The sequence below is a fragment of the Schistocerca cancellata genome, chromosome 8 (assembly GCF_023864275.1).
Source record: "Schistocerca cancellata isolate TAMUIC-IGC-003103 chromosome 8, iqSchCanc2.1, whole genome shotgun sequence".
In the NCBI taxonomy this organism is placed as follows: domain Eukaryota; kingdom Metazoa; phylum Arthropoda; class Insecta; order Orthoptera; family Acrididae; genus Schistocerca; species Schistocerca cancellata.
The window spans coordinates 134,765,663-134,782,874 of NC_064633.1; the positions used below are offsets into that span (position 1 = coordinate 134,765,663).

The window sequence follows — 17,212 nt, forward strand, 5'->3', positions numbered from 1 at the left end:
AAAAAACAATATCTGAGTAACAATTTGTACAACGGATTTCATGCCCTGCTATTGTAATTAAAACCGACTGCGAGAGGGGGAAAAAAACGTCCACATTTTCACAACACAGCACATCATTTTCATCTTCGTAGCCTGTTCCATTAGTGAATCTGTAAATTGGTGTTGAAAAAATAAATGCCGCAGCTCAGTCTGGATGTTAGTTAACATACAGTGTGAAAATTTAACCCTAACAACAGTTATGTATTTTTCGTAACGCTCATTAGCAAGGGAAAATTGAAACAAAAAATTCGTCAATTGTTGTTGACATATTAAAAATATACTTTCTGAGGAGATACTCATGTGTGAGTAGAGTCCAGAATCTGAAAATATCTTTCAGCATACTCTTAGTAATATCAACACACTTTCAATAACGTGTACTACCGATGGGGTGTATTTTATGTCAGCTTAAACTGTAAACAACGCAAAAGTCATTGATTGTTGTTGAGTTTTACTCAACATATATTTATGTGTAAGTAACGTCCTGAAAGTAAAAATATTGAGTATGAAATTCAGTGGGGAAGTCTACATCGAAGACTTACATTTTTGGTTAAGATTAACTGAAAAATCTAACATATTTATGGAATCTGGTACAATAATTTATTAAAAACAACAAATATTTTCTCTAAATTTTAAAGGAGAAAGTAAGTGACTAGATTGTAATATTTTCGAAAAGTGGAAACAAAGTAAGCCCCCACCCCCTTGGTATTGCGAGATTAGAAAAAAATGGTTCAAATGGCTCTGAGCACTATGGGACTTAACATCTATGGTCATCAGTCCCCTAGAACTTAGAATTACTTAAACCTAACAAACCTAAGGACATCACACAACACCCAGCCATCACGAGGCAGCGAAAATCCCTGACCCCGCCGGGAATCGAACCGGGAACCCGGGCGTGGGAAGCGAGAACGCTACCGCACGACCACGAGCTGCGGGCTGCGAGATTAGAGTAAATCGAATTACGTAAATGCGATGTAAGATTAGTGTTGGAGTTGTTGATCTAAGTAACGCCTGTAATGACCGCGGGTTCATTTCACCACATGAGTACTAGCATTAAGTTCGCACCACGGAGCGTTGTGGTCAATTGACCACATGACAGCAGCTGCAGTCAACAGTCTTGGCTGGTACAGAATTATTTCAATTCATTGGTAATTTAGTGAGAGACAGTACTGTTTTTGAGGAAGTTACCGCTTACAAAGCGTTTGTACAAAAGAAGATCAACGTAACGTCGACGACCAAGTTATTAGGAAGGGAGCACAAGCTATGGTGAGGACGAAATTTTGTTGTGTGGTTTTCTAAGGAACCATCACTGCATTCTCTGTAATTAGCTCATAGAGGAAATACGGAAGGCCAGTATCTGAATGACGAGACCGGTATCTCAAGGGGTACATAGGCAATAATTTTTCCCTCGCTCCTTTTGCTTAACAAACAGGGTAGTGTTAATCTCAGTAACGGTACAAGACATCCTCTGCTATGCATTGTACAAGGGCTTTCGAAGTTCTGTATGAACTATGAAGCTGTAGGTCTAGATGAGTGTATTCCACGATTTTCTTCACGTATCATTTCGCAGCCGTAATAAACTAAAATAAGTCATTATCCGTATCTGTGAAATATTTATAGAAATGTGCTGCAGGGCGATTTCTATTAAAGTGTCATTTGCGAGTCAATATTTTTGATACGTTAATGCATGTAGACATCTGAAAGTATACCGTTTGACGGTGTGATATTGGACATTGGACTATTATATACTAGTTTATACTATGTGCTGTCTAAGATACGACTTAGATGGTAGTTTGAAATTGACATGTTAATCGAAATCTGCGCACAGCACATTGTAATAGAGGGTATACAGTGCAAAGCGGACAAGTTGCCCGCGATATCGACACAGATGTGCTGAGCGTATGGTACATTAAACCAAACTCTTAAATACGAAAACGAAAGAAAACGGCTTCTGGATTCGAATAGTAGTAGGAAATCCCACGGTTTTTCGATTTCGTGGTGCGGCGTGCAGATTATGATATCACTGGCACTTGTTTTTCCTTAAAAATACGTCGATTTTATGGTAGTATTGTGACTGCATTGATTTGTATGCCCGCATTCACGCATTATGAATCTCATGCTTTACCAAAGATTCTTTGGTGTGGCTGCTTCTTTCCTTATTAGTTTTGTGGTATCTGTGATTTTCACCGTAAAGCAGCAACATCTCTGGAGGGTGCATATCGTACAACATATGACGCCAACGTCAAACCTAAATTGTTACGTGCATTATACATGATACTGTTTGATAACACTCCAAACTGAGACCGAAAATTTTGTTATTACACTTAACTGCGGTGTTTTTACACTTTTATTTATTAGTAACAGAAATGGTAAATAGTTGTTGCTAGGTTCCAAATCGAAATATGTCAAAGGAGGAGAAGTTATTTCTCGTAGGTAAGTACCACAAAGGTATAGTAACAGTTTAGTAAAAGGTGCATTATGTGTCATAAATACTGAGACACAATGTAATAAAGAATTAATATCATCGTTCTAATATATGTGGCTTTATGGTCACACATTTGTGAGTCAAATGTAGATCATCATAAATTCGGTAGTGTGGGAGTGAGCTGTCATTCAACCCGCTGAATCTAAAAACTTTTCGAGCAGTTTCCACCTACAGGTAAGATATGGATGTTACAGTACGAAACACCTGAGGTTACATACGTACAGGTTTCCAAGCGACAACGCTTCTTTTAAAGTAGTCACAACAGTAATCATTAGTAGTAGCAGTACCTATGGCGTGGATTGAATCTGCCAGATTAATATTTTTGTTCTACGATGAATTGAAGTGAAACATATGGCACCAAAAAGTAAAAACTGGAATAATTTCGACCTAATAATATATCAGTTTGTGATAAGTCGCTAATATGCTGCATGTCATAGCTTCATCTTCGATGTTTTCCGAGACACTTTCACTTTGGCATTATAGAAAGCTGTATAGCAATACCGCAGCAGTGTAATTGATTGAAACAGAAACTTGACAATAAAGTCAGGCGCAGTACAAAATCTAAAAAAAATATCAATAGGCAGCCTTCCATTTGCTATTAAAAATTGACATTTGAGCGTGGCATTTATGGAAAACAAGTGAAATGTAATTGCATTTTAACCGTACAAAGCTTTAAGATAAGTTCACCACAGGTACTGAATGAAAATTATTGCGATCCCTGTGAAATGCATATATAAAATTCACTGTGCTTTTTGAACCAGATCCGTCTGTACTAACGAGGTAATGGCATTCAGAATCTGCATAGTCACGTGACTTTGGAGGCAGTGTATATTACTGAAAATGTCTATCTGCACATCGGAAAGCCCACTCTATAAATATTTCTACTCTGAGGTTCTCAGCGTTTAGCAGCTTTCCATTTACGCTTGCGTCATCTGGGAACAATTGAGCGATGCAGCCCGCTGTTTCGTCAGCGGAATCATGTCGACGCTCGTTATGCGTAGCGCAATTGTTCCACAGGAGCCGTTAACGTTATCGTGGCTGAACTCCGTGAAAAAGGAAACAGCTGCACTTGAGTTTTTAATTCCTGGAGGCGGGGCTGTAATCGGAAAACTCCCATGTTAGTTTTTTTACGCCATATTAAATTACAGGTACGCTTCATTACTGGAGTATTATGTGAAAATTATGCTGGGAAAGTAAGTTCATGTCTATCAAAATAAAAACTTTTATTTTAATGGGAATTTTTTGAATTTCAGTTGTTTTAACGTTTAGTCTAATATTATTTGGAGAACAGTCACGTACGCCAGGATCATACCAAAATTTCCAGTTCCTCTAGAATGACTTCCGTGATGCGCAGATTAATCACGTTAATATTCTTGCTGAGATTTAGTTAGACTTCACGGAAACTTAGAATATATTATTACACAATTATCTTAATATATTATTATACCCTGGAACATATATGAATTTACGCTACTATATTGTGGAGTTCATCACCAATTGAACGAGCGGTCGTTCGATATAACTCACATGTGTCAAGGGTAACACAAAACTTATTTGCTTCGAATCAAGTGCGTTATAAGCAGCTGAAGCATGTTAAGATTCTCATCTAGGTTTTTATGTGTAACAGACGCTAACAAAAGTTTATTAGTTTTCCTGTTAGGGCGATAACACGGACTATATTCTTGAATTCTTCACTAATGAAATGATCTTTTTTACCCATGTTTCTGATGATCTATATCTTCCAGGAGAAAAAAAAGCGCTTCTTAATAATGTAAGAAAGAAAGATTTTAGGTTGTACCTCCTTGTCAGGAGAAGCAGTTTATGGAGTAAAGGGAAGATTCAAGAATAATTAATTCATTAATGATATGTCGCATGCCCAGGGTATCCCGTCGGGTAGACCGGTCACCTGGTACAAATCTCTTTCGTTGACGCCACTTCGGCGACTTGCGCGTCGATGGGGATGAGATGATGATGAAGACAACCCCCAGTCCCTGAGCGGAGAAAATCTCCGACCCAGCCGGGAATCGAACTCGGACCCCATTGCACAGCATTATGCCGCACTGACCACATTCTTTTTTCTTTTTTTTTTCTTGATCTCATTATGTTCGTAATTGTTTGTTCTATTTGTTCAGGGCGGACGTCTCATAACGATTGTTCAAGTTCTTCGTCGTTAAAATAACTCAGTTTTTTTTATTATAGAGGGGGACTAACCTTTTTTTTTTGTTGTAATCTCATTTTGTTCGCTTTTGTTCGTTGAATCTGCTCGGGGCGGACGTCGTAAGACATCCGTTGAAGTTCGTTGGTGATCGATTAACTCAGTTTTTTTTGTTATAGAGGGCTGCTAACCCTCTGACGGAACACGCTGATCTACAGTGCCGGTGACCACTGAGCTGTCGAGGCGGACAATTCATTAATGAAACAAATAGAAGAAAGGTTATAAATCACAAAGAGTGCACAGAAATGAATATTATAGGAATAGAGATTTTTGGTGAACTACGTCGATGGGGAAAAAGAGTTTGATGTTATACCCAAAGAAGTAGCAGAAAAGTACTTAACAGTTTCCAGTATCACTATAATGACTTACGAATGATGTCTGGTGAAGGGGCAAAAAGAGGCCTGGAAGCCCTAAGCTTGCGTGATGGAATAAATGAATAACTAAATAAAAATTAATATGAGTAAATGCTATAAAGAGCTGTAAATTTGTTGTGTACATAGTCCCCCGTAGTCAGCGCGTACGCAGCTTTCCCAATAGAGCGCGCCCCGCTAAGCACAACAGCACAGGCGCAGCGCTCGTCCGTCTCCGCGCTACGAGATGGCGCTGTCTTAGAGATGGACCAAATTCTGCTTCCGCCGATCCACGTATTAATATGTAACGCAGTCAATGGGATTGCTGCTAACGTAGAACCTTTTCTCCTCGCGGATCACACTCGCGCAGTGATACCTGAACGCTCGAGGTATTATAACGAGTGTACACACCTCGGACTAATCAGTTTGCATCAGTCTGCATTTGTCTGCATTAGTCTGCATTTGTCTGTACCAGTCTATAGTCAAGTTTCAGTCTGCGCCTAATAAGATTATCATATTCCTGTACCTAGCCATGAAGATAAATGAAGAGAGACTTTGTCAAGTATCAGAGATATGTGAGAATATGATTAACGTACCAAGACCAAAGGAACTTCAGAATGTCAATTGTAAATGGCATCCAGAACCAAGTTAAGTTATTTTTATGCTTGTTATTATTTTAACAAATGTGTTTGAAAATTAATCAAGTTCTGTTTAAAGTTGGTCACCGTCAATTTGCTACTCTAAGCGCGCAAGGGGCATTTCTATCGTCTGACCTAACGGCAGAAGATAAACACGCCACGATAAGACCACGAGACATATTACTGACGCTAGCCTACTTCGTTAGAGCGACAAGTCAAATAATCTGATGGTGTGTGTACCGAAGGTCTTACAGTACGCACACCACAAAATTTCTAATGTATTATACGTAATTGAGGAGAGACTAACTCCGAGAAAACTTCGCAGATTTGTCACACTGGACTGGACTTCAATGTTTGCAGAAAAACTTCAGAAAAAAAGTGAGGGAATCAGTTTTAAAAGATGCCAGCTTGAATAGATGGTGACCCGTAAAGATCAGTTGCCAAGAGAAAAAATGGTTCAAATGGCTCTGACCACTATGGGACTTAATATCTATGGTCATCAGTCCCCTAGAAATTAGAACTACTTAAACCTAACTAACCTAAGGACATCACACACATCCATGCCCGAGGCAGGATGCGAACCTGCGACCGTAGCAGTCGCGCGGTTCCGGACTGAGCGCCTAGAGCCGCTAGTTGCAAAGAGAATAAAGTACGTGGAAGAGAGCATCAGAACTCAAATGGTTAGTGATTTATTTTAACTGAGACGTGATTTTATACACTGTATATAGATGTAAACTAGTTGACTGTGTGAGAAGTGTCGAACAAAAATTACGAATAACGTTTAGCTTGTTGTTAGACTTTTTGCGTGTGGCAGTGCTCTAGTACCTCACTCTCTCTCTCCTCCCCCCCCCCCCCTCTCTCTCTCTCTCTCTCTCTCTCTCTCTGTCTCTCTTTCTTTCTCTAGTTTCCCTTACTGGGTTACGAAATGTTACATTGTTTTCTGTGAACAGGAAAAACGAATAGGTGCCAATAGTAGCCTTAATGAATGCAGTGAGGTTCAGTAATAGGTTGAGCAGAACTCTGACACCTCCTATATGAAACTATCGCTGCACATGCGCCTTCGTAGTTTCCCGTTGGAGTCAGTATTACAGAACTTCGTTCCAGTGGTTTTTCTTGTTGACACTCATAGACTATGGGGAGAGGGATTCTAGACCACATGAACCAGGAGCTGCCACGCCGCTCAGGGAAGTACCGCAACGTTAAGCGACAGTAAAGAGCGAAGAGTGCGGCAGCAGGGCGTGAGTGCAGGGCGTTCACCTGCCCCCACGACGCCTCCGTACATCCACTGGAGCTTGTCTGCCCCCACGCGCCGGGTGATTTGCAAGACCCGACACGGGCAGCCGGCGCTGCCTTTTCTAGCGCGTCTAGGAAACTAGCCGAGCGCGGGAATGTGGGCGACGCCTGCGAAATGCGAGCACAGCACTTCGTCCCTCACTTTCCTATCCGGTTGAGTTTATCTAAGCTACACTGAAATAAAGCAGTCTTCAGCCCGTTAGCTTCGCACCACAGTGCTTTGCAGGAAGCTGTAACACCTTCTTTATCTCGGTCACTTAATGCACGTGGTCTTGTTTTTTTAAATTTCGTGGCAGATCAAAACTGTGCTTTGGACTGAGACTCGAACCCTGAACCTTGCCTTTTGCAGGCAAAAATCTACGGACTGGACCAACTAGGTGGGACTCACGACCCGCCGTCACAGCTTTACTTCCGCCAGTACCCCATTTCCTTTACAGAAATTCTTCTGCGCACAGTAACAAAAGGGATGAAACTTCCTGGCAGATTAAAAGTGTGCCGGACCGAGACTCGAACTCGGGACCTTTGCCTTTTGCGGGCAAGTGCTCTATTAACTCTTTTTTATTCGTTCTTGATCGTTGTGTTTGCCCGTTGCGGACGTCACAGGACATCCGTTTGAGTTCGTTTGTTGATCCTTCTACTCAGTTTTTTTATTACAAAGGCCAACCAGCTCTCTGACCGAACACGCTTAGCTACAGTGCCGGCTAACTGAGCTACCCAAGCACGCACGACTCACGCCCCGTGCTCACAGCTTTACTTCTGCCAGTATCTCGTCTCCTACCTTCCAAACTTTACAGGAGCTCTCTCGCAGAAGTAAATCTGTGAGGACGGGGCGTGAGTCGTGCTGGGGAAGCTCAGTGGTAGAGCACCGAGATCGAGTCTCGGTCCGGCACACAGTTTTAATCTGCCAGGAAGTTTCATATCAGCGCACGCTCTGCTGCAGAGTGAAAATCTCATTCAACAAAAGGGATAAAAAATGGTTCAAATGGCTCTGAGCACTATGGGACTTAACTGCTGTGGTCATCAGTCCCCTAGAACTTAGAACTACTTAAACCTGACTAAGCTAAGGACATCACACACATCCACACCCGAGACAGGATTCGAACCTGCGACCGTAGCGGTCCCGCGGTTCCAGACTGTAGCGCTTAGAACCGCTCGGCCATCCCGGCCTGCCAAAAGCGATATTTCAGAGAAATAATTTTTTTAAGTCAGCTTTCTGACTGGTTTCCTGCGGCCCGTCACAATTTCTCATTTAGTGCCAACATCCGTATTTCAGATGTATTCCACTCTCTGTCTTCTCTACTGTTTGCGCCGGGAGATCCTCGCCACACATTAAAAACCATGCAACTTATTCCCTGATGTAACATCCTGTCCCTTCTTTTTGTCAATATCTTCCATATGTTACTTTCTTCACTGATTCTGCGGATAACCTATCGTTCCTTGCTTTATCAGTTCAACTATTTTTCAACATGCTTCTATAACACAACACCTCAAATACTTCGTTTCTCGTATTTTTCCATTTCCCCAAAGTTCATAATTCACTAATATACAATGCCTTGCACCAAACTTTCTTCAAGCCAAGGCAAGAGAAGATGTTTTTTGACCATGAACGCCCTCCTTGTCTTGCTAGTTTGCTTTTGATGGCTTTCCTGCTTCCCCGTAATGGGTCATTTGGCTTCCAAGGTAGCAGAGTTCCTTCATTTCGTCTAATTTCTGGAGACAAGTTTTGATATTATGTTTCTCCCTTATCACATTTCTATTACATCTCATTACTTTCTGTTTTCTTTGGTTTATCGTCAGTCCAAATTACCTCCTCATTCACTTTCATTGAGAACAGGAATATCGCAACCAATCTTGTAATTGAAATCTTATCCTTCTGAATTTTAATCCTACGACTGAATCTTTCTTTTACTTCCATAACTGATTCTTAGAGATTGAACGGTAAGGGTGAAAGAGTGCATTCCTGTCTTACCTCCTTTTTAAACAGATCCCTTCGTTCTTGGTGTTCGAATCTTACTGTTCCCTCTTCGTTCTTGTCTGTCTATAGTTTACTTCTATTTTGCTCAGAATTTCGAACACTTTGCGTAGTTTTGCACTGTCAACGCTTTTTATATGTCGATAAACCATTTGAACGTGTCTTGATTTTCTTCACTTTTGCTTCCATTATCAAGCACAACGTGAGAACTTCCTCTTCGTACCTTTATCTTTCCTAAAGCAAAACAGATCATCATCTAATTGACCCTGAATATTTTATCTTTTTTTTATCTTTTTTTTACGTATTTTATTCATATGAGCAGCTTGGATGCATGAGCTGTTAAGCTGATTCCGCTGTAGTTTTCGCACTAACCTGCCCTTGCTGCCTTCGGAAAAGCGTAGAGGACATTTTTTCGAAAGTCTGACGGTACGTCGACAGTCTAATAAATTCCGTACTACGACAATAGTCGTTTGGTTGACACTTCCCCCTCTGATTTTAGTAGTTCCGAAGGATTTTTATCTGTACCTTAGCCACAGCCTAGAGGACTGTTTTCAGAATTAATGCTTGTGCAGTGGAATATGTGGTGGCTAGAAATATCCTGACAGATTAAAACCGTTTAGCAGACTGGGATTCGAACAATGAATCTTACGTGTGCAATTTTATACCATCTGATTTCGATTCACGACCCGCCCATTACTCCTTTTGCTTGCCTGTGGCGATCGTGAAAGCATGCAAAAGTTAATCTAAAAAAAAAGGATCGTTTTTTAAAAGTTGGTGTCTTGTGTCAGCAAGACACAGCTACATAGATAAAAGAAATGTCTACAGCAAATAATGTAAAGTGTATGTGTGCGCACAGTGCATTTTGTGTTTTGTATCTACGCAATGAACTTCAGTTTCTTCTCTGACATCTGGTGGCTTGTGACTGTTGCGGTAATGTTAAGAGTGGAATAAGTTACTGGTACCCGTTAGCTCGCCTTTATGACGTCGACTAAACAATATGCTGCACCATGATTACTAGCGAAAACCACTTGGTTGGGGAATGTAATACATACACAGTGGTGTAATGGCACAGTTTGCTCGTAAACACACAATCTCAAATATAGTTGGAGGAGAGTATCGGGCTGCTGTCTGATCCAGATGCAAAAACTGGCCAACAGCCTTTCTGACGACTGAAACTTTTATCCATTATGGATTAGGATCACTGACACTGTGATGAATGAAGGTTTCTTGAAATTACTGCAACCGGTCGCCTTTTGCTTTTCAATTTTTACTATCCCAATACCGGTTTCAAACTGCCTAGCCATTCGTCATGAGATGGTACGTATTTATTGATTATCTGCAACAGTGTGGGAGACGTGTAGCCGTGGCAAGATGTTTAAACGAAACATGTAAGCACTGAGTGTGGGGAGAATTATTCATATTATGACACCGATATCGTTGCGTTACTTACAGTTATTAGTATCCGTTGGTTGCTTGTTGGTGCACACAGTATTCTGGAAAACATAATGAATGTTTTCTAGTGACGTTAATTGTACTGCACTTCACACTCTTAGCCACCGGTAACACGTTACAAATGCTTTACACAAAACGTAAATAAACCAAGGAGTATAGCTAAAGTTACGTCAAAGAATTTGAGTTAGGACAGAGTGTCTCTCTGTTCAGCTGTTGTAATATAGTCACTGGCGACAGTGTGCATGTACCTGTTTCTCTATTGCAAAAATGACATAGTTATATGGCAGAACTGACATGTGCTATTTATAAAATACAGGGCTATTACAAATGATTGAAGCGATTTCATAAATTCACTGTAGCTCCATTCATTGACATATGGTCACGACACACTACAGATACGTAGAAAAACTCATAAAGTTTTGTTCGGCTGAAGCCGCACTTCAGGTTTCTGCCGTCAGAGCGCTCGAGAGCGCAGTGAGACAAAATGGCGACAGGAGCCGAGAAAGCGTATGTCGTCCTTGAAATGCACTCGCATCAGTCAGTCATAACAGTGCAACGACACTTCAGGACGAAGGTCGCCAAAGATCCACCAACTGATAACTCCATTCGGCGATGGTATGCGCAGTTTAAAGCTTCTGGATGCCTCTGTAAGGGGAAATCAACGGGTCGGCCTGCAGTGAGTGAAGAAACGGTTGAACGCGTGCGGGCAAGTTTCACGCGTAGCCCGCGGAAAATTGGCTCATGCCACAACTGGAGACCGACAGCGCCGACTTCATCTTTCAACAGGATGGTGCTCCATCGCACTTCCATCATGATGTTCGGCATTTCTTAAACAGGAAATTGGAAAACCAATGGATCGGTCGTGGTGGAGATCACGATCGGCAATTCATGTCATGGCCTCCACACTCTCCCGACTTAACCCCATGCGATTTCTTTCTGTGGGGTTATGTGAAAGATTCAGTGTTTAAACCTCCTCTACCAAGAAACATGCCAGAACTGCGAGCTCGCATCAACGATGCTTTCGAACTCATTGATGGGGACATGCTGCGCCGAGTGTGGGAGGAACTTGATTTTCGGCTTGATGTCTGCCGAATCACTAGAGGGGCACATAACGAACATTTGTGAATGCCTAAAAAAACTTTTTGAGTTTTTGTATGTGTGTGCAAAGAATTGTGAAAATATCTCAAATAATAAAGTTATTGTAGAGCTGTGAAATCGCTTCAATCATTTGTAATAACCCTGTATATTAAACAATTAGGTTGGAAGATATTACATCTACAATTTTAGCACTAACATTTCGCTTGACATTCCATTAATCCTTTGTTTATCCAACATTGATCCACACTTACGAAGTAAACAATAAACATCACAGGATAACTTTTTTTAAAAATAATGATAATAAAATGTATAGAAGGATGGTATGTGGGAAGAGGATATTGTGTGTGTGTGTAGATTTTTTTTAAAATAATGATAATAAAATGTATAGAAGGATGGTATGTGGGAAGAGGATATTGTGTGTGTGTGTGTGTGTGTGTGTGTGTGTGTGTGTGTGTGTGTGTGTGTGTGCGTGCGTACTCACGTGCGCACTAGAAAGAGAATACTGAGTAAGTGTGCCAATGTTGGGGGGTGGGAGGATTTTTTGTGAGTTATTTAGTTTTTCAAGTGTAATGAAATTTTGGAAAAAATCGATCTCAGTGCTTGCGTGTTTCGTTTATACACCTTGCACAGCAACACGACTCCCACGCTGCTGCAGATAAACTATAAATACGTACCATCTGCTGATGAATCGCTAGGTGTTTCGAAACCGATAGCGGGAAAATAAAAATTGAAGAAAAAGACAGAATGCGACTGGTTGCAGTAATTTCAAGAAACCTTTCTGACGACCATTTCCGGAATTCGTATGAAGAACTGTCAAGTAGTCTAGCCGCACGTCCCTGAGTTCTTTCTATTTTTCCTTCTGTATAATTTAGAGCGGGTCACAACCATTCGAACAGCATTCAAGAGCGGTTGACAATGGAAGCTTGTGCATGTCCACGACGAAATTGTTCATATTTTTGCCACATTTCCCGGAGTACAGCGAGGTCTCTCAGATTTAGAATTTTGTGTCACGTCATGTCGTTTCGTAGCCAGCGGTATGCGGCATTTTTCGTGCGCGGTTCGATGCGAAGCCTGTTTGCCTATGGACATGGAGAGAAATAGCGGTTGACAAGAGGCCGTTGACCTCGGTTGGCGCGGGGAATGCTGACGCCCAGTTCCGATTTTAGTTCAGACACAACAGGGAGCTGCCAAGGGCTTCTGATCGGCCGGCGGCTATCCCAGCAGCGGCAGCAGCCGCCTCATGGGGAAGAGTAGAGAGGAAAAAAAAAGTTGTGTTATAGTAGAAAGACGCCCATACTGCGTCTTTATTTACATGTCTTTATCTGTACTAATGTATTGCACGATTACTATTAAAGTGCAGCTACTCATGTAGATCCACTGTGGTCTGCAATCATCATATGGCAGCGACACTTCGTAGATGTGCTAAAGCGTTAATACGGAAACGATTTACACTGGAAAATATTTAGTTCCTATTCTGGCCAGTAGGTAGAATCTGGCGCCGTACAGAATCTCGCCGACATCTCCGGTGCTGATGTTGAACAAATTGTCGTTAATAATAAAATTAACATTACGCCTCTCCCTTGTCTGACCTTTTCTGCCCCTGTCCTGTTCCTAATCAATTACATATAGAAACGTTCCTTACAATTTCTTGCATTCACAGCGCCAGATTTGCATCTAGTGGTCAAAACTGGAATGACTGCTTTCCAGCGTAAATCGATTCCGCGTTAAAGCATTAGAATACGCACCAAGTTTCGATGCCGTATGGTAATTACAGACCACAATGGACCTCTGTGAGTAACTGCAGTTTATAGCCACTCGATGCGTCGCATACGGTGGCAACTTGTGATTTATTTCCCATATAAATTCTGTGTCGTGCTCTCCGATTTAGTTTAGATCGATAGTAATACAGAAGTTGTAATATCAGATGTGATTCTGCCCTGCCATCAGTCACGATTATAGCCGTAGGCGCCCGAGCATTGTTCTGCGAAGTGATGAGCGGTTTCTGCAGAAAGTATCGCCACTTCTTTTTCTAAGCTGTCCATCTTTGGAGCGCAGCCTGCGACCAGTTTACAAAGAGAGCCCCTCAGTAGTAGGATCGACTTCTTGAAACCATCTAAATGGTGATATACGCTAAGGTCCCAGGCATTACACCCTGCAACCATTCACACTGGTGGGTTATCGTTTGTGAGGAACTAACGAAAGAAAAAGTTCAGAATTTTGTGAGATGCTCTACTGCATTAAAATAAATGTTTCACTAGCTGGTTGCATAGCATAATGGCTAGAATGCTAGCCTCACATGCAAAAGGTTGTCTGTTCGAATCTCATTAGGTAGTTTGATATCTTTTATATTTAAATCTTTACCAAAATGACTTTGACACTTATTTTTATTCAGTTGATTGGTTTAAATGTAATTTTTATCACGTCATTTCAATCACCATATTAACCTCTTACAATCCTCTCATTTTTAATCCCGATCATTCGTTTTTCATATGGTATCTTTATACATATGATGTTAATTGTTTAAATATTTTTATTTATCTGTCGTACTATTTACCAATCTTAAAACGCCAGTCTATCAGTTGTACGTCGTGTGGCTAGAGTCGCCCGTCGGGCAGACCGTTCGCCGGGTGCAAGTCTTTCGATTTGCGCCACGTCGGTGACTTGCGCGTCGATGGGGATGAAATGATGATGATTAGGACAACACTACACCCAGTCCCTGAGCAGAGAAAATCTCAGACCCAGACGGGAATCGAACTCTGGCCCTTAAGATTGACATTCTGTCGCGCTGACCACTCAGCTACCGGGGGCGGACAGACTATCAGTTAAAAAACAAAAGACGAAATAATCTATTTATACGTGCAGTGTTGACGAAATGTAATTTTCGTTACAAGATGTACATTTTGTTGGATGTTAATTATAATACAAACATTTAAAACATAAATTCTTACTACACAATGGACAAAATAATACATATGAAGATTTAAATGAAAGAAAGGAATTATAAGTACGGCTATAAGTACAGCTAAATCCAAGTAAAATGAGGGATATAAATAATGAATGCAATAACGTGGATGAAATTATAGGACGATGAAACGGAAGAAATGATATCGACGTTAATACATGACAATTATTAAAATCACATGCACAAAGATTCCCACTGAAAAACGAATAATGTGAATTAAAAATGAGGCTAATTGACAAATTCAATACGGTGATTAAAATGAGGTGACAAAGGAATATAAATAGAAAGTACATTTAAACCAATTAACTGAATAAAAATAATTAGCAAATTCGTTTCAATAAAGATTTTAAAATATAATATTTCAAAGCACGTAACGAGGTTCGAACCTACAAACTTTCGCATATGAGGCTAGTACTACAACCATTACACTATGCAACCAGTTCTATCACTATTTTAAAGCTGTAGAGCATCACGCTTAAATCCGAAATTTTTTCTTTTCGTCCGTTACTCGCAAATGATGGCCCACCAGGCTGATTAGTTGCAGGGTGTAATACCTGAGGACTCAACATACATCACCATATATATGGTTTCAAAAGGTCGATGCCAGTCGTCGGAACCTCTCCTTGTTAGAGAAACGAGCCGCGACACTTTTTGCGGGAACCGCCCATCATTTTGCAGAACAATGTTCGGGCGCATATGGCGCAAGTTGTGACTGATTTGTTAGGTCGATGGGGCTAGAAAGCCTATTTCACTCATCACACTTCCTGACTTAAGCCGTTGTGACTTCAGCATGATAGCTACATTGAAGAAGGCACTTCATGACGTTTGTTGCTGAACTGTTACAGAGATTCGTCAGGAAATGTACCGCTCTAGTCGCACCATCAACATAACTGGCGCTGATAAGTGTATTCTATGAATTCCATTTCGGTGGCGGCGGGTTATACACAATGCTAGTGACTACTCTGACGGACAGTGAAACTTTGAAACATGTATCTGTTTTGTGTGGGCAATGGCTTTGCGGTAGTGGATACACAGGTTCCCGTGAGATCACCGAAGTTAAGCGCTGTCGGGCGAGGTCGGCACTTGGATGGGTGACCATCCGGGCCGCCATGCGCTGTTGCCATTTTTCGGGGTGCACTCAGCCTCGTGATGCCAATTGAGGAGCTATTCGACCGAATAGTAGCGGCTTCGGTCAAGAATACCACATAACGACCGGGAGAGCGGTGTGCTAACCCCACGCCCCTCCTATCCGCATCCTCCACTGAGGATGACACGGCGGTCGGATGGTCCCGGTGGGCCACTCGTGGCCTGAAGACGAAGTGCTTTTTGTCTATTTTGTGTAATTTTTAAATAAATAGTTGCCACTATTAAAGTTCCAACTCTAGTACGTGACATTAACTTGCGAATGAAATATCTGACTATCCATGCAGCTCTTGTAAGTTCAGTTAAGAAAGTTATTGCATTGAAGTAAGTTCCAAATATCTGATAGTTATATAATACGGATCATACAAGTGTGTGCTCACCGGATAAAATGTTTGTCGGTGAGATGATTTGAAGGGACCGAACAACTAGGTCATCAGTCCCTTTTTCCTGGATAAAATGTTAAACACCCATTAAACGAGAACACTGGTCATTACGGAAAGCTGTAGGCTCTTATGTAGATCTTGGCTTTCAAGTTGTGTGTGCATGCTAATAACCTGTACAGAATCAGCGCACTAAGATGTGTCGGCGTGCGGAATGGTGGAAGGGAGCTATCGTGTTTGGATGCGCCCATGACCACTCCGGTATTTGTTGATGTATCAATGGCGACTGTACAACGTGTGTATAAGAAACACTCGCTTTGAGGTTAAGCAGTGATTAAAGGAATGTTCAGCCACTGCTAATTACTTTCTTCTCCACGCTATGTGTTTCGGAAGGCAGGCGTACGTCATTGGACGTGGTAAGATGAATAATGAAACTAATACCGTAAGCTTGTAAGCTGTGTAGGTTGCCAGTAACAAGTTTTCGAATACTAAGGTGAACAGTTTCATTATCACCCCTACAACATTTGATCTTGGAAGAAAGCATCCTGAAGCGTATAGTGTAGTGAATAGATCAAGTGTGATAAGGTGAATACTTAGACTACTGAATAGTTTATCCATTTTACCACACATGGTGATGATAGAAGTCAGCCTTCTGAAATATGTAGTGTGGGAAAGAAATCAGTTCACTGTGGCCGAAATTAACGTTGAATTTATCATTGTTTATTATTTCTTGCCATGGTGGTCACTACTCCACCTTATCACTATTGCTAAGTTTGTGTTTCGGCGAAGATCATACTTATTTGATGACTGTGTTCATTTGAACTACGTGTCCGTTGTTGACACAAGTGAGTGATTTATTCATTTTTTCCATCATGTTCAGTAGAGGAACTTCAGGGGTGTGGAACGGGTCTAGTACACTTCAGCAAAACACAAGCAAATCATACAATCTTACAAGCGTCACCAAGCAAACAGTACCCTAATAATAATATTAATAAACAGTTTTTGTTGCCGTAGATTCACAGCATGTCTTAATTCGTATCTTTCTTTTTTATTTTAACAGAAGGCGTAACAAGATATCGGGTCAGCTCGCTGCTCTGAACCTGTAAAACACATCAGCGCGAATCAGGATCGTTAATGGTAAGTTTCTCTCCTTTATAACATCGCACAATAAACACACAGGAAACAGCT

The 17,212-nt window shown here is 41.2% G+C and overlaps 2 protein-coding genes across 2 annotated transcripts in view; one reads left to right on the top strand and one right to left on the bottom strand.

The window, feature by feature from the left end:
• LOC126095771 (synapsin) overlaps positions 1-17,212 on the bottom strand; it is an 859,815-nt gene that overhangs the window by 341,817 nt on the left and 500,786 nt on the right. The gene's annotated exons all lie outside the window — the stretch shown is intronic.
• The window catches only part of LOC126095772 (metalloproteinase inhibitor 3), a 362,787-nt gene that overhangs the window by 125,949 nt on the left and 219,626 nt on the right, over positions 1-17,212 (top strand). Inside the window, exon 2 of the mRNA XM_049910578.1 lies at positions 17,085-17,161. Within this exon, the coding sequence (XP_049766535.1) occupies positions 17,159-17,161 (3 nt within the window). The 5' untranslated portion in view covers positions 17,085-17,158. The remainder of the gene's footprint in view (positions 1-17,084; positions 17,162-17,212) is intronic.